The sequence below is a fragment of the Leptonychotes weddellii genome, chromosome 3 (assembly GCF_054177405.1).
Source record: "Leptonychotes weddellii isolate Sample4059 chromosome 3, ASM5417740v2, whole genome shotgun sequence".
In the NCBI taxonomy this organism is placed as follows: domain Eukaryota; kingdom Metazoa; phylum Chordata; class Mammalia; order Carnivora; family Phocidae; genus Leptonychotes; species Leptonychotes weddellii.
The window spans coordinates 119,832,034-119,850,395 of NC_138371.1; the positions used below are offsets into that span (position 1 = coordinate 119,832,034).

General features: G+C 42.0%; 1 protein-coding gene across 1 annotated transcript in view; it reads right to left on the minus strand.

The window, feature by feature from the left end:
- The window catches only part of WDFY2 (WD repeat and FYVE domain containing 2), a 175,729-nt gene that overhangs the window by 25,574 nt on the left and 131,793 nt on the right, over positions 1–18,362 (minus strand). The window contains exons 6-7 of the mRNA XM_081814890.1: positions 13,057–13,169; positions 382–508 (exon numbers count right to left, since the gene is read on the minus strand). Of these exons, the coding sequence (XP_081671016.1) occupies positions 382–508; positions 13,057–13,169 (240 nt within the window). The remainder of the gene's footprint in view (positions 1–381; positions 509–13,056; positions 13,170–18,362) is intronic.

An 18,362-nucleotide genomic window follows, 5' to 3' on the forward strand; every position in this document is an offset into this window, starting at 1 on the left:
GGAATCTTGCCACATTTGAACTCAATTATTGAAATTCCATAGGCTTTCATGGCTTATATTTTTAAGCTCTTTTTTCTCGCATTCTCAAATTTTTACTCGTAAGTCTCCCTGGTTCTCATTTTTACTTTTTATTTCTTTGCTGCCATTATTTTATTTTACAGTTTTTGCAAGCACTCTCAAATCCTCCATGGAATTAAATGAGGTATAAATAAATAAACATACCTACGCACAGATATAATTCAAAGTGGCTATTATTTGTGTTCCGGCAATGTTTGTTCCCATGTTAAGATCCTGCCGTAGACACCAGACCACACGCCTGTTCTAGCTTACCACTGGGAATCTTTTCTCCGAGTTTTTTAATAAAATCATCAGCTGCCTTACTTGTGTCCTTGGAGCTCGATGGCCGTTCCTTTTCTCCCACCGATGTCCCACATGATGACAGAGTGATCTGAGCTGCCCGAGAACAACACTCGCTGGACAGGGTCCCAACAGAGAGCAGTCACCCCACCTGTGAGAACAGACACAGCTGGACATTAGTCACAAAGCGACGGTATTATTCACTAATAAATGTGAATACAAAGGAGTTAGGATCTAGTGCAGTTCTTTTGCTTATAGAACAAACAAGTAAGTCCCCAAAGAGAAAAACACGGGCTCCTAGAATAAAAGTCCCGCCCTTTCAGGATTTCCCCCTCACATTTAATGTACCATAAAATCAATTACTATAAAAACCAAAAGAAAAGAAAAAGGAAATTGTCTGACAAGAGACGTAATTCAAAGAATGGAAAATATCACACTACTTGGAAATATTAACTGTATTTTCTTTTTCTTTTTTAAAGATTTTATTCATTCGAGACACAGAGATACAGAGAGAGCAAGAGCATGAGCAGGGGGAGAGGCAGAGGGAGAGGGAGAAGCAGGCTCCCCGCCGAGCCAGGAGCCGGACGTGGGGCTCGATCCCAGGACCCTGGGATCATGACCTGAGCCCAAGGCAGACGCTTAACGACTGAGCCACCCAGGTGCCCCTTAACCGTATTTTCTTAACTTCTGCCTACCTCCCACCCTGACAATAACAGACAAGAAGTAAATGGAAGTTTAGAAAGCTCAACTGAATTTTTTATTCTTGAACACAGATAAAATTAGACCACAACATCAGAATTTAAAATTTATTTTCTCTTTGGGATTTTAAATTTACAGGTTCTAGGCACATCATTTACCTCCTTAAGTGTCAATTTCCTCGACTGTAAAATGGGGATAATGGCACTACATCTGAACATCTACATATAACTACTCTTACTACTAATGATGATATCAACCTAGCCCTTACCTACTTCATACGGTTGTGGTGATGATCAGGTTGGATCAGTTATATAGGACCGCTCTGTAAACTGTAGCATGCAGTACCCATGTTGGTTATTAGCATTACTCTACTGGTGTGGCTATAAAATATTATGACAGATCTTTCTCTGGGTAGTCCCCTTATAAATCAAACCCCTGCATGATGAGAACAATATTAACTTTTTCCATTTAGGATGAGCCCAAAGCCTACAAACACTTAAGAATGTGAGAAAGACTCATTTTTCCATGATTGAAAAATATTATATTCTGAAAAGAACATGAAATAGCATCTTGTTTATTAGAATCTGACATTTTTTCTTATTTAGATGATCAATTTGTTCTAACAAAGTGCTGCACTTTAAAAGCTTTTAGGAAAGTTTCTTTTACGTAATATTCTCAGAAGGTTTTTTTGTTTGTTTTTTTTTAAGATCAAAAAGGCGGGGAAAAGTCCCACTGTTCTGGCTTATGCTTCATCGCTTCTCCTCATACCTGCACAACATCCTCCTGTCCATGTACAAGTAAACACGCCCCCCCCCGCCCCAGTATACATACAGTCCACCTCCTGCCGCCACCTAACAGCACCGAGCACATGGCCAGTGGCACATTCTTGAATGAATGAAGGAGCAGACGAATGAAAATACAAACATCTTTTCTTCATCCACAATCCTTGTTATTTGGAACTCCTCTACTAGACTCACTAACCCTTCAAAGTTAAATCCTGTTCCTCCTTTTGTACACCAACTCTTCGTTCCCTGCTGTTAAACGCCATGATTACCGCAGTCCCTCCTTGTTCCCGGTTTCGCTTCCCTGTGGACACCTGCGGTCCCGAAGCAGATGATCCTTCTTCTGCAGGACCCTCAGAAGGCCAGCAGTGGCCTAACACTGCATGCCTACGTCATGCGCCTCATGTCATCCCATCATGTAGGCCCTGGATCATCTCACTTCATCCCAAGAAGAAGGGTGAGTACAGTACAATAAGGTATTTTGAGAGGGAGAGAGACCCCATTCACATAACTTGTATTGCAGGATATTTAAACAGTATGCCTAAGGCTCAGTACTATCTGTAGTTTCAGGCATCCACTGGGAGGTCCTGGAACTTGTCCCCCGCAGATTAGGGGGGACTACTCTATACTTTTTTTTTTTAACCATTCTTCACTATTTGACAATGTAATACTTCAGAATGTTCTATCCTGCAACACAAGTTATTTATTCCCACACAGTACGCAAATGACTTACTTTGTTAAATATCCATGGCAGAGTTAGCTACCCGTCCACCTCGATCCTTCCGCCCCCTCCATGTATGGAGTGCTTCCTGGAAAGCTGCTGTCCTGCAGGGACCACATTTACCAGCCCTCCTGCATCTAGGGGGCGTGTGACGAGTTCTCAGCAACTGAACCCGGAAAGTAATCTGCATTCCTTCCAGACCAAGGCAGTTAAGATGTCCCTTTTTCACTTTCTTTTCATACTTACTCCTCAAAGACTCCAAGACTCAGGGCACGGAGAAACTACATTCTAGAAGGAGCCAGAGTCCCTGAATTACCATATGGAAGAGAGCTGTAATTCAAAAACACCCGCACTGGATTGTAACGTGAGCAAAAAATAAACTGCTGCATTAAGCCACTGAAATGTTAGAAATTATCTGTTAGAGCAGTTAGCATTAGCTATTATAATGCCATAAATTTACTAGGACATATAATGAGACTGGCCCAAGGGGCGCCTGGGTGGCTCAGTTGGTTAAGTGGCCAACTCTTGATTTTGGCTCAAGTCCTGATCTCAGGGCCTTGAGATGGAGCCCCACGTAGGGATCCTCGCTCAGCAAGCAGTCTGCTTGAGATTCTCTCCCTCTCCCTTTGCCCCGCCCCCTCTTGTGTGTCCTCTCTTGCTAAATAAATAAATCTTTAAAAAAAAATTAAGGCTGGCCCAAGAGGAAGGTGAGAGTCACCAAAAACCTCATAAATCAGGCAAGTAAAAAGAACTAACTAGTGTAGACTGTTAATACTGATGCCTACTACCTAAACAGAACTGGAGAGGACCCCAGTTGGAAAACCACTGCATCAGCCTCCACAGCAATCCATTGTAAACTCCGAATTGTTTTTTTTCCAAAATTGTATCTTAAATCTAAGCACTTTCCACCTCCTCTACTACTACCATCTTTGCATGAACCATTATCAAAATTCTTGGCCTAGAAGACTGAAAAGCATGATACATATTTTCTTGGAAAGCCTATGGGGGAAAAAGGCACTCATATAAGACAGTGTACCATAGTTCACAGTGACTACATGAACTATGGTACATTCACTCAGTATTCTGCAGCTATGAGAAACAATGAACAAGATCACTTAGGCGGATAGCAAGTGATTTCCAGGACACACTGTAAAGTGAAAAAGGCAAAGCACAGAAAAATAGCTACATTGTGCTACCTTTCATCTAAGAAAAAAGGGTAAATAAGAAATGAATGAGATTTGTTACCTTCAGCAGGTGCATGGGAACAACTACGGAGAAGGGCTGAAGCAGAGTGGCACTTTTCTGAGTATATATTTTTTTTTGTTTGGTTCTGTGTTTTGGAACCATATTAATGTTTCACATACTCAAAAATAAGTAAATAAAGTCCCACATCGGGCTCCCTGCTCTGCGGGGAGCCTGCTTCTCCTTCTCCCCCTCCCCCTGCTGGTGTTCCCTCTCTCGCTGTCTCTCTCTCTGTCAAATAAATAAATAAAATCTTTAAAAAAAAAATAAGTAAATAAAATTAACAAGGAGTGTGTTGGTGGGGGGCAGGGTGTGGACCCAAAATAGGATATAACCAGAAACAAGTGAACCTAACTGTATTACAAATGAATGATACGACCACACTGAAGGGAGGCAGGGGGAGAACCGACAGTCACTTTGGAAAATAGTAATTTGACTACATAGTCTAAGGCAAAATATAAGATTTGTACACAAATACAGTATTTTAGTTAGGTTTGTATATGGGTTACGTAGGTTAGCAATTCTGAAGCTATTCTGTGTGTATTTTAGGACTGAGAAAGTAAATATATTGAGGATAATGAGAGCTGAGTTTCTCACTATCTTCATAGGAGTTACAGGTGTGGGGGGAGGTTAGAATAAACTCTTTGGTGTTAGATTGGAATTGGAAGTATCAGTATGAACTTGTGTGTGTGTGTGTGTGTGTATACACATACACCCCCCCCACACACACAAATACAAAAGACACAGAAATAGTTACAGATATGTGAGCACACACATTTTTTCCTAGCTACCCCCAACAGTGAGCACAGGTAGCACTCAGATTTTGGCTTCTATATACTTCTAAATACTATCTATTCTTCAATGAAAGAAACAACGGCTGTGTGAATGGTTAATTCTAGGGCTGAGGCACAGAGTATACAAGATGAGCCAGGAACATCATGTTGTATCAGAAAGTGAAGGGACAGGGGGCGCCTGGGTGGCTCAGTCAGTTAAACGTCTACCTTTGGCTCAGGTTCTTGGGATCCAGTCCCTGCATCAGGCTCCCTGCTCGCGGGGAGTCTGCTTCTCCCTCTGCCCCTCCCCTCTGCTCATGATCACTCTCTCTCTCTCTCTCATGCTCGCTCCCTCAAATAAATAAAATCTTAAAAAAAAGTGAAGGGATAGTCAAAAGGTCACAGAAGCCAGCGTGAAGAAGCCAGTGTCCCATTGGTCAAATCAGGGACAATTTGAGCAAGAAAATAAATAAATGATAGCAACGAATTCTCACACATAGAAATAATTAAGAACTCATGAGCCCATACTGGTATAAACAATGGAAAAAATAAATATGGGGAAGAAGTAAAGTTTTTCCTTATAATAAAATTCCAACCAAAAAGTGTGGAAAAGATAATGACTAGAAAAAGCACAATCTGGCAAATACCACAGTCATAATTGTTTCCGGAAAGAGTCATCGATGGAGTCTCAATGGATAGTAAAATTACTGGACAGAAATATGATGAGAAACAGTATTTATACAGTTTCAAAATATTTCCTCATAAAATACTTATGAATTACAAAGGGTGACTACAGTGGAGAAACTTGGCAGACACTACCTTAACCAAATGATCAACGTTAACATCACCAGAAACAGGATAAATCAGTATCACGTGCCTCTTGACACAATCCACTGAGAAGGACGTAACATCACTTCCATGGTATTCTTATAAAAAATGCATAACCTGAATTTAACCATGAGGAAACAGCAGACAAACGCAAATGGAAGGACATTCTGGCCGGTACTCAAAAATGCCAAGGTCATGAAAGACAAAGGAAGACTGAAGAGCTGTCTCAACGTTGAAGGAAACGAAGGAGACATTATCACCAAATGCCACTGGTCCTGGATCAGCTTGTGAACACCCCTGAGGACTCAAGAGTATTACACGACGCTTCAGTAAGAGTGGAAAAGATGGAAGAAAAAGCTTCAAGACAGGAAGGAGGATGGGACTGGGGAGAAAAAAAAAATAACTTTTGAGGTCCATCCCAGCTCTATGTACATGTCCTAGCAATGGTGTCTCTTGGAGGTTGGCATATAAATCGCAAACAGTAGCACTCATTTCAAATCAGTGCATCCAGCATGTATTGAGCATCTTCTATATGGCAGATACCAGGTTAAGCTCTGTGGATACAATCAAATCAAATAAGACTCAGACTCTACTCCCAACACAAACTTAGCTGAAGATGATGGCACTAGTTTGGAGAACAAGAAGGGCATGCATCCTGTGTTCGGTGTGGTATTCTCTCTTGGAACACGTGGCTACTCCCTCTGCCTGGAGTGCCCATCTTACCTTTTATCACCCAAGAAACCTTTCCTTTCTTCAAGGTGGAGCTCAGACGCCGTCTCCTGCAGGAACCCTTCCCCAACACTCTCAATCAAAGTGAGGTTCCCACCTCTGTGTGTGTTTCTATCCCCACACTCACCCACTGCATTGAACTTATCAGATTACAAACATGTCCCCACAGGAGACTTTACATTCTGTATCTTTGTATTCAAGCACAGTGCCCAGTGCCTGGTACACAGTAGGTGCTTAATAAATGTTTATGCACCTGGCCTGTGAACTGGATGGCAGAGAGGAATGGGAGACAAGAAAGAAGATTAATAAGCCATCACTACAGAGGCGTCTGGCAGAGCCTTGGGATGGGGGCTGGTGGGAAGGCAGCGCACTAAATCACAGGGGGCACAGAGGGGTGGAGAGGAGAGCTGCTGATGGAATGGCCTCTTCCTTCCGAGGAGAGTGTTCCAGCAGCCCTCAGCAGACAATTTCCTGAACAGTCCTTCCTACAGATGCTTTTGGCAGCACGGAAAGGCAACCCCCGTCAGTGAGCCTGCATTCCAGAGCAACGCAGACCCGCACCTCTGTGCAGTCCACACCCAGGGCGTCCTTCTCACCCTCCGTATCTACGTTGGAGAACAAGAGCCGGGGGCTACGGTGGGTGTGGGTTTCTGTGTTTATATTTCAAATCACAAACATCCTTTCTTCCATTTTACTTCACTTCAGATTCCTCCATCTTTCTGCTCCCCCTCATTTCTTGATATATGCTTCTCCCTGCCTTTGACCTTCATAATATAGGACTGATAGAGCAGTTTCTAACATGAATGTATTCTTAAAAACAAAGGTCTCTATCATTATAAAATTTATCTATACTATTACATTTTCTCATAAATGAAAATTTTAATGGTTGCGTAATATCCCAACACATGGATATACCTTATTTCCCTTACTGTCACATTTTCCTCAACTTTTAACTATTATAAATTTTGCTAAGATCAACATTTTTATTTGTAAAACTTTGCTCACGTTCCTATTTAGTTAGAAGTGATTCCCAAACATGAAACTAGATCAAAGAGTAGGAAAAGTTCTAGAAATTTAATACATGTTACAAAAATGCAGAGTGAACTCATTTTTAAGAGACTTTTACAACCTATCTTGCAAAAGCTAGAGAGACTACGTGCAGTGTTGCAAAGTCAGGGCTGGAAACGGCTGGGTCTACCTTACCCATGTGATGTGGCACCTCGCGTGGGGCGTGCCATCCCACCTACAAGGTGAAGGAGTGCGGACTCCCTGTGACGACAGGAGAGCGACGGAGTCCCCAAAACACAAGGCCTCTTGAATAAAATCTCTGACCTTTCAGCTGCTGCATTTTGCAGTAACTGCAGGCTGAAGTGAGGAGTGTTGCTGTAAATCTGAACGTGCTCTACCTGCAGGCTACCCCCTCCTCCCGAGAGCCACCAACGGACATGCCACTGTTTCCTTGCCACCTCCCAGGGGTGTCTCTTCAAGCACCGTGGGATCTCCCTCCCCAGACCGCTCTAACCTCCAGTGCTCCTACTTTGGGCAAATGGCAGCACCATCCACCCAAATGCTCCAGCCAGAAACCGGGGAGCCACTCCCACCCAAATGCCAAGCGCTACTGACTCCTCATCTCCTAAAAAGTCCTTGAGTCCCTCCTCTTTCTGCCATGCCCACTGCCATCTGCCCAGTCCAAACAAGTGGGACTCAGGCAGCCGCCTTCCTTCGAAATGGTCTCCGCACATCCATTCTCGTCCCCACCCAATCCACCGCCATGGCTGCCACAGTGACTCGTTAAAATGGAAAGCAGGCCACCACCCGGCTCACACTTCATCACTGGTTTCCCACTGCCTGAGAACAACGTCCGACGTTTTTCACATCGCCTGGAAGTTCAACCTCCCCTCCTGGCCCCTGGCTCTCCACAGTGCCCACGGGGCTCCATACGGTTGCTCACACTTTCCCACCCCAGGCCGCATACCCGCGTCACACACCTGGGGCCTAGAATGGTCTCGCCACCTGGGTAACTCTTCTTCCTCCTTAAGGTTTCATTCAAACACCACTTCCCCAGAAGTCTCCCTTTAGCGTTCTGGAGAGGGAGGCCCTCTTCTTCCTTGCTCCCCAAGCAGCCTCTGAGCTGCACTGGGGTGTCATAGTACTGCTGCGCTCATAACCTTTTGAAGAACTACCTCCATTTATTGGTTTAATGACTGCATTCCATGACTGGAAGCTGAATAGGCAAGCATTATGCTTGTCTGACTTACCCCTATATCCCAGCACTCATCATGCAGAGGGCTAACGATGTGGCTGACTCGATAAAAATCTACATCTACTGGATGTGAAAGCCTTCACTGTAAACAAAAATCAAGTTTTCAGCTTAAGGATTTGGACTTGCGTATTTGCACTGAACTATGCCTTTCCTTGTTTTAGTTATTTTTGTTACAGTTATACTGTTACTTTCAATAATTCCCCTAACAGTTAATGAACAAGACTGTATTTAAATTTTTGTTAAGCAGTGTGCTTTGGCAACTTATGTTCAATCCCTTCTGTTTCTAGTATGTTCACACTAACCAAGATAATCCTTAGAAGTAAAAGAAAAAAATGACTTTACTGATACTATGAATTTCCAATGGTTAAAATCTGATTCTTCCTCCCTTTGTTCAAGTCAGTGTGACTTTTTGGGAGAAATACTTTCTGATTTCTGCATAAATAGCAAAGAACTATGATACTTGGCATTTAGTTCCAGAAATAAAACCAGCAGAGGGAGCAAAGGAACATAAAACTAGTTTCCTAGGTCCCCATGGATTAGTAAATGCTATGTTGGCTTGTGGTATTAGGCCAATTCCATCTCTAACCCACATTTTTATACGACCTTCTGTACTATAACAGAGTGATGGGTGAATGGTTAGGACTCTGTATACATACCAGACTGTCTGCTTCTGAGTGTGGCTCTGGACTGACAAGACCCCCAATATCATTCTTTAATGGATCTGGGTTCATCTTAAGGTCTTTGTTTTGGGGTTAGGGAATGAGGAGATTAATCCTTACAGAGCCCCTTTTCCCAGAGTTTGGGACCTCTCAGGGCCCAGGATGGGCCGACTGTAGAGGAAGAGCTCAACAATATGTTTGCATCATCAAGGAATCTCTTAGACATCCCTGCTCTGGCTACAAATGAATGAGTTGTGCTGTAGCCAGACTGGCGATGGGTAAATACTACTGTCTATGGATAATCACAGTAAGTTGATTATGTGACCTGTTACATTTGCCTTCATGTGAGTTAGTGACTCTCCTGGGCCATATCTGGTCTTCCTCAAAGATAGTTCATGATAAAGTCATAGAGGAATGCTTTAAACTCTGAGAAAGATAAAGCATAATGCCAAGACGACATTTGATATTAGAACTAACCCAGAAGACAGGAAACCCTTGGGCCACATCTGGCTCACTACACAGCAGTAAGCGGCAGCTACTCACCCCTTCTCTGGCCTCCAGGCAGCAACAGAGAACTCAGAGCACAACTCTCAGCCGTACAGTGAACGGCTGACTACTAAAGAGCCAAGCTGAAAGCCACCTCTGCCTAAACCAGGTCTGGGAACTTCCCAGTCTGGTCACCAGGCTTGCCGAACTCAGCCCCTGAATTTCACCTTGGGCCCCTCCACTCCTGGCTTTGCCGTGTACTCCTGCCACATTTTGAGGGGCAGTTCCTACTAGCTTTCCAATTACACTCTCTATCCTGCTGCCAGAACCATCTTTTAGATTCTGACCAGGTTAACATCTTTGCTTCAAACTCTTTTATGGTTTCTCATTGACGTCAGGCTCATGCCTCAATGATCCAAATGGACTCTCACTTCCTTTCCGGCTGCCCACCACCTCAGACTCAGTGCGCCAGCCAAAAGGAGTTACTAGAGTTCCCAGGAGAGCACACTCTTGCAAATCTCCACGCCGTGGACGATGCTGGTTTTCTCTGCCTGGAGTGTTCGCCTCACTTCTTTTTCATGAACTCAACACTCACTCCTTCCCAAATATCTTAGGTCAACAACACCTCTGCTGGGAAGGCCTTCCTGATGGACCCCCCACTCCTGTTCGAGCTAAGTGCCCATTCTGTGTTCCTGGAAGTGTCCCATGCCGGCTTCCCCCTGCCCCTGCCGCCATGTCACTCTTTTGCTCCTGTCTCTCTCCCTGGGCTGTGAAGAATCTGAGGAAATAACTGAACCTTTTATTTCCATGACAGGGAGTAGTGGCTGAGATCAACCAGGGAGAGCAATGAGTGTAAAGAGACCAAGGTTCAGGGCAGAACTCAAAAAAGATCACTAAGGAGACGAGAAAGAGCAGTCAGAGAAGCAGAAGAAAACTGGGAGAGAATGTGTCACAGAAGCCAAAGGGAGGGCTGTTACAAGCATGAAGGAAGGGCGAAATGTTAAGTATGACATGGTTTAAAATACATCCACTGGATCTAGCAACCAGCAGGTCACTGGCCACCTTGGGGACAGCAATGTCAGACAAGCGAGAGACAAGCCAAACTGCAGGTGGGTGGAAAGCAAGTGAGAGGTGAAGAATTTGAAGGAGCTGGAAAATGATATTCTTTCAAGAAGCCTTGCTGTTTGCTACAACATGAGGACATTATGCCAAGTGAAAGAAGCCAGTCACAAACAACGCATCCCATAGGAGTCTACTCTGTGAGGTACTGAGAGCAGGCAAATTCGTAGAGACAGAAGGTAGAATGGTGGTTGCCAGGGGCTGGGAGAAGGGGTATGGGAGTTAGTGTTTAATGGGGTCAGAGTTGCAGTTTTCTAAGACAGAAAATGCTGTGTGGATGGATGGTGGTGATAATGAGGGTACTTAATGCCACTGAGCTGCATGCTTAAAAATGATTAAAATGGTGAATTTTCGATTATGTACATTTTACCATAATTTAAAAAAAGAAAAAAGCAGCACTGCTGTTAAGAGAATATGACGAAAACTGCTACAACAGGATACAGGATTGAGAGAGTTTTGTTCATTGAACAGAAAGCCAAGACATTTAAGCATGTTAATACACTGAGAAGAGTGAATTAGTCAAAAGGAAGACAAAGGGAATAGTTTTTGATGTGGAGACCCCCGGAGACTCAGCCCTGGGCCGGAGCACAGGAGACTCCTTGGTGAGGCAGGAGGGCGAAAGATGAGGAAGTGTGTTTGTTAGGGAGGAATATAGGGCGGGCAAGAAAAAAAATTTATTTATTTATTTGAGAGACAGAAAGAGAGTGCGCAAACATATGTGCATGGGGGGAGTAGGGGAAGAAGGGGAGGGAGAGAGAGAATCTCAAGCAGAATCCTCGCTCAGCGAGGAGCTGAGGCTCGATCCCACATTATGACCTGAGCCAAAAATCCAGAGTCGGATGCTTAACCAACTGAGCCACCCAGGCGCCCCAAGAAAAACCCTTTTGAAGCCTCTATCTGATCACCTCTATTTTTCCTTGAAGGAGGAGTCTGGGGAGGGAGCAGTGGCTCAGGGAGAACGGTGAAGGTCTGGAGAAGCCCAAGGGAGTACTGAGGACGTGCGGAGGGACTGAGGCGACACTGACAGGTGAACTGGAATGCTGAACCTGCAGTGGTAATGGTGGCCTAGGGCTCAGGTGTGACTCGTGGCGGGCTGGCGACACTGTGAATGGTGCACACATTCTTCCAGAAGCACCAGAGCACCTGAACTGAGAGTGCTGGGCGGCTCGTGGCTGAAGTGACAGCCTTCTGGAAAGCAAGAGAGGATGGGGCACAGACACGGGGGACTGAGGGACCAAGGACGGACTGGTCAACAAGGGCAAGAGCAAATGGAGCCAGAGGCAAGGTTTAGGAAAGCAGGATATTAGGAGACTGAAGTCAGCAGTGAAATACAGAAGTTTAAGGTTCCTGACATGGGAGAGTTCTGGGTCCCCACCTGGCGAGGCTCAGCCAGGGTGTAGATGGCTAAAAAGAGAAATCCAATTAGGAAGGACCTGGGGCCTTTCCACAGGGGATGCTTCTATGCGTTCTTCCCAGAAAACACAGATAATTAAGATTATTTTTTATGACTCTTTTCCTCTGGATTCAATTTCCTCTTTACTGCATTCCTTTTTTCCCCTTGAGGAAACCCCTCATGATCTAGGTACTATCCCATTTTACATCCTTATTCACCTATTTGTGTTCTTATATGCCATCTAAACTCAATATGAACCTTGTTCTGTACTAAATCATAGGTTGGTAATCTGTGGGAGACATAAAAAGCCCATTAAGAGCCATGAACACAGGCAGTGACTCATTTCCCAGGGTCAACATCACATATTAAAAATACTAGTAAAAACGAATCATTACCACCTATTCAAGTGTTTCAAAGGCTAAGCATGGATTATTTTATATTACCTTGCTTACATGATCCTGAGCAGATCCTGATTCCCTCCCCAACAAACAAACCCTAAATAATAAAAGATCCCAGAAGGAAGTTAAAAAGGAACCTGTACCTTTTTATGTAGCCCAGCTACCCACAACATATTTTTTTATTTCACTTGTCTTAGAAGTGGGGGGAGTCTGTCTTGCACACCATCTTCTCGCTCTAAGGATGGAAAGGACAGACTAAGGCAGCTGTATTTTTGGCCTCTCGAGGTCTCTGCAGTTGCCACATGGTCTCAAACAATGTCTCATCAACACACGCCAACACTAGCTTTCCCCAGCGCGACACGACATAGAACCAAATTACCAACATTTTCAAAACAAGAGTGGCTCCTTTTTTGTGTGCACTGAAAACTGTAGAAAATTTTTGACATTATATCTTACTGAACCATTCTGAAATCAGCTAAATGTATCACGTGTATCCGAGCACACTGGACTCTGTCACTTTCACAACATGGCATCCGAACGCCAGAACACGTGGCCGGCGATATGTCACTGTGAGAGCGGCACACGGAGATTCTGCTTGCAGTCCCACCTGTATGTCCTCTGAATGTTGTGACCAGGGTGCAGCTGTCTTGCTCCAGTTTGAGGATGGTTACTTGGCCTGACTGGTCACCAATAAACACATGCCGGGTTTCAACATCAAATCTATCATGTAAACATTAAGGATGTTTCTCAAAATTGAGCAGAGGGATTTACATACATAAATCAAGCAATAAATAAATAAATAAATAAATAAATAAATAAAACCAAGAAATGTGCAAATCCCATATGAAGAAAGCTTGGACATAACTTAGCTAAAAGATACAAAAGTAGACACAACAAAATAAAAGACGCAATATTATGGGACAATAAGACTTCACATGATAATGATGTCATTCCTTACAACATGAATTTACAAATTTAATATAATCCTTATAAAAATATCAACATATGTTTTTTTCCCAGAGCTGGGGAAGTTATTTAAGTTCATATAAAAAATAAATAAACAAGAAGAGCCAGGGATATTCTGAAAAAAGAGCAATGTGGTATGTGATAGGGGAGGTTAGCCCTACCAGATATTAGAACATGTTACAAAATCTCTGTAATTAGAAGTGTGGTATTGGTGCATAAACAGACAAACAGACCCACGGAACAAAATGGCAAGTCTAGAAATAGACCCCAAAGCATACAGAAATGTAGTACGTGTCTGATGAGGGTGGCTCTTCAAATGAATAAGGAAGAGATGGGTTAAAAAAAAAAAAAAAGATGTTGACATAAACTGCACAGTCATTTGGAAAAACAAAACAGGACCTGTATTTCACATTCTATATCAGGATAAATTGCAAATGGCTTGAGGATCTAAATGTAAAAAATTACAAATGTAAGTTCTAGATGGGAGAGTTCCTTTATAATCTTGGAGTGGGAAAGGCTACTACTCAAAAACATAAACAACAACAAATAACATCAGCAAAGCCAAAAGATAAACTAGAAAAAATATTTGTAACTTATGTTACAAAAGGTCAAATCCCTAACACAAAAAGAACCATCAAGAAGAAAGCAACCACAAACCTAACAGAAACATGGGCAAAATGTATGAACACATAGTTCAAGAAGAAATGAATATGAAAATGAAAATGGTGTGTGAAAATGAAAATGTGTGAAATGGGCCTGAATGCTAGCCTTCAAAAGGCTGCTTACAAAGCTGGCCTGGTGTCTCGCACCTTGGATTTCCGGAGGGTCCCACCTTTAGCAGACCAGAGTGGCCTTAACTGTACACAGAATATGGTTTATGCCAAATACCTGCTTTCCTACTTAGTCTGGAATTTTGGTACATGTCAGGGACAGGCTGCCTACGTGACCAGTGTCCAGTACAAACCTAAGGCACTGAGTCTCTAGTGAGCTTCCCGGGTTGATAACACCTAGCAACCCTACTTCTAGAGATCTATCCCAGAGATACACTGGCCAAAGTACAAAATGCATGCCTGAGGCTATTTGCTCCATGCTATTTTAAATAGCTAAAGTGTGAAGACAACAAAAAAATTCCATCAAAAGGGCACTTACTGAATTAACTATGATATATCTATGCAATATCAGGGGAAAAAAGAGCTCCATATCATAAGCAAACACATGGAGGCATTTCCAGGGTATATTATAAAGTGGGGAAAACAAGCCAAGGTATATATGCTCGCGACACTATCTTTGCATAAGAAAGAGAGGGCAATAGAAATGTCTGTGTGTGTGTGTGTGTGTGTGTGTGTGTACCCGTGTGGGCGCTTATTTTACAAAAGGAAGCTCTGGAAGGATAAGTTAATATCTCACACAAGTGGTTGCCTATGGAGGAGGGAGAAACAAGCTGAAGGGACAGGGCTGATGGTGAGACTTTTCTTGTCATAGTTTCCATCCTGGAGTCATGTCATTATTTTACGTATTAAAAATATGTATAAAATTAAAAGAAAAAATCCTCCAAATTGACAACAAAGTAGAATCGGTGAACCATAACTATGGTGATCACCATAGTTATAAGCACAGCTAACCATATAACCATAGTTAACAGAATTATTCAAGTGCCTCTAACACACAGCGTTTCAACTGTACATCCTTGGGAGAATATATTCTAAGGACAAAGAGAACTGCAAGGAAAGCTAAAATCTCATTCCGTAGTCTTGGTGCTATAATACTGCTATTATTATTTTGAAACAGCTTAAATGTACCACAGGATAAAGCAAATATATTAATGTTTTAGAAGCCATAATTTTCAGCCCAAGGTGAAAGAATCAAGTACAAAAATGAAGTAAAAACTCTAAAATGTTAAATGTGAATATATTATATGAATTGATGATTTATTTTCTTTTCAGAAATATACACACATGTATTTCCTAGCTATCTCTGAATACTACGCCTCACTAAAAGAAACAGCTGATTCAGGACTGGGACAGGAAGATACAAGATGAGGTTAAGATGTGTTGTGCCAAAAAGTAGGGAAACTCCCTTCAAAGGCAAGTGGGGTTCTATCAAAAGACACTGGAGCCAATATGATGGGGCTCTTATTGGCCAATGATGGGACAATATTCGCATCAAAAAAGGCAAATTATTGAAATCTACCAGATATATTATTTTAAGAAAACCTCAAGAGTTTATAATAATGCTCAAAAAGAAAAAAAAAAAAAGACACCTATTGGAGGTAACCAGGGCACTGAATCTCTACTCTGAAAATGAGCAATTAAAGAGAAATAACTAAGAATTTATGTTGCTTTTCCCATACTAATTTTATCTCAGGGTAACCAAATAGCCCTAGTTAATGAGGGAAAGTTCTACTCTATAGAAGAATTCCAACTAATACATGTGGAAAAAATGATACAATTACAAAATAGCCATTTTGCGACCCTAACAAAATAACTGGTTCAGGCGAGACCACTAAAGGCAAGGCTGATGTGGAGGTCAGCACTGCAGGGACCTGGTGGTCACCACCTAAAACACTAACCAATCCCAGCATCTCTGGGAGGGGGTGACAACCCTCCACTACGTGCCTCCTGCTGCGAAGCAATATGAACCAGACAGCACAAACACCAAATGTCCTTACCAGAAGCTGGATCTGAACTGGATCAAGACTGTAGAGGTAACTCCCAGCTTACAGAAAAATATGGGAGAAGTGCAGGTAGAAGAAAAAGTGAAATGACATCATGAGGAAGCAGAGATCACTTTAGAACGCAGGGCTGTCTCCAGGAACATGGACTCCGTATCTCCAACAAGTTATAGAAGCATTAAAAAAAAGTGAAGGGAGGAGATCACTGCTCTAGATTGAGAGATTTAGGATATGACAACCATAGTCAATGGTCAGTGTGCACTGTGTCTGGCCCCGATTTCAAACCAACTCACTGCAAAAAGCCAGTAAGTGAAATGTGAAAATGGATCAATTATTCTACAATATCAAGCAGTGGTTATAAATTTTTAGGAGTAATAATAGCATTGTGGTTACTGAAAAATTCTGTATTTTTTAGTGATGCACAATTAAGTATGTAAGGATGAGATGACATAAGGTCTAAAATTTGTTTCTGAATACTCCAGCAAGGAGAGAGGGAAAGCAAAAAAGATCATAGAATCAACGCTGGATCTGATGAGTACGTGAGTGTCCATTATAATCTCTTCTCCCAGTTGGTGCATGTTTTGAAAATTTTCATAATAAAACTTTTTTAAAAGTGAAGGAGAACAAGGCACCACAAATTCTTCCAGTCTCCAAGAACAAGGGAGATATATGTAAAACAATATTAAGATTGATATGGAGTAAGATCGCCTTACATTCACCCAGATTAATTTTAAGGACACTGATGAAAAAACAAATGCACTCTGACATCCAACAGTCTTTATGATGGCAGGTAAATAGTAGTATTCTCTTAAAAAAATATAAATGCAACAAAAGCTATTTGAAAGAGAGCTGAAATAAAATTATACTACAACCTCAAAGCCAGAGTGATTGGCATTAACTATGATATGAGGAAATATAAAAATCAAGATAATCTTATAGCTTTCCAGTACCCTTGCCCTGAATATGAATAGATCTAAGAGACTTCTTGGTGAAAAGACCTTGTACTATATAGGGTGACATCTTGGAACTATCTCTAGCATGAATAAAATCTTAAAATGAAGAGTATCTAAATTATTTCTGTGGAAGCATGAAAAATGTGATCGAAACATGGTCAAATGACAAGACTGAAAGGTGAAACTAAATTATTCACAAATTTAAATACTAGTAAGTGAAGTGGTGAAGGAAAATAGTTCTATTTCCTAACATCAACCTGCCATGTGACCTTTGGGAAATACCTCCACTCTACTGTATTTAGTTGCTCAAAGGGCTAGCCAAAAGATTGTAATACCCAAATTCTAATCCTGGTTCCGCCAGGCATTAGTCATGTGATCTTGAGAAAGTCCCTTAACCTTTCTGAGCCTTGGTTTCTACACTGTGAAAACTGAGGATTTGGTCTTTGGTTTTTACTTCTAATTATTGTTAAATTGATTATTGTTGTTAGTGTTATAGCTCTTAATACTTGAAGCTTCAGATCTTTAGCCAAAGCAACCAAAGATTTTGAAGTTATTCAGAAATTGGTAATTCATTTTTTCATGTGTCTGTTAGCCATTTGTATGTCTTCTTCAGAGATGTGTCTTTTCATATCTTCTACCCACTTTTTGACTTGATTATTTGTTTTTTGGGTGTTGAGTTTGAGAAGTTCTTTATAGATCTTGGAAATCAGCCCCTTATCTGTAGTGTCATTTCCAAGTATCTTCTCCCGTGCTGTGGGTTGCCTCTTTGTTTTGTTGACTGCTTACTTTGCTGTGCAGAAGATTTTTATCTTGATGAAGTCCCAAAAGTTCATTTTTGCTTTTGTTTCACTAGCTTTTGGAGATGTATCTTGAAAGAAGTTGCTGGGGGCGATGTCAAAGAGGTTACTGCCTATGTTCTCCTCTAGGATTTTGATGGATTCCTGTCTCACATTAAGGTCTTTCATCCACTTTGAGTTTATCTTTGTGAATGGTGTTAGAAAATGGTCGAGTTTCATTCTTTTGCATGTGGCTGTCCAATTTTCCCAGCACTATTTATTGAAGAGACTGTCTTTTATCCATTGCATGTTTTTTCCTGCTTTGTCAAAGATTATTTGACCATAGAGTTGAGGGTCCATATTTGGGTTCTCTATTCTGTTCCACTGGTCTATATGTCTGTTTTTGTGCCAGTACCATGCTGTCTTGGTGATCACAGCTTTGTAATATAGCTTGAAATCAGGAAACGTGATGCCCCCAGCTTTGTTTTTCTTTTTCAACATTTCCTTGGCGATTTAGGGTCTTTTCTGATTCCATACAAATTTTAGG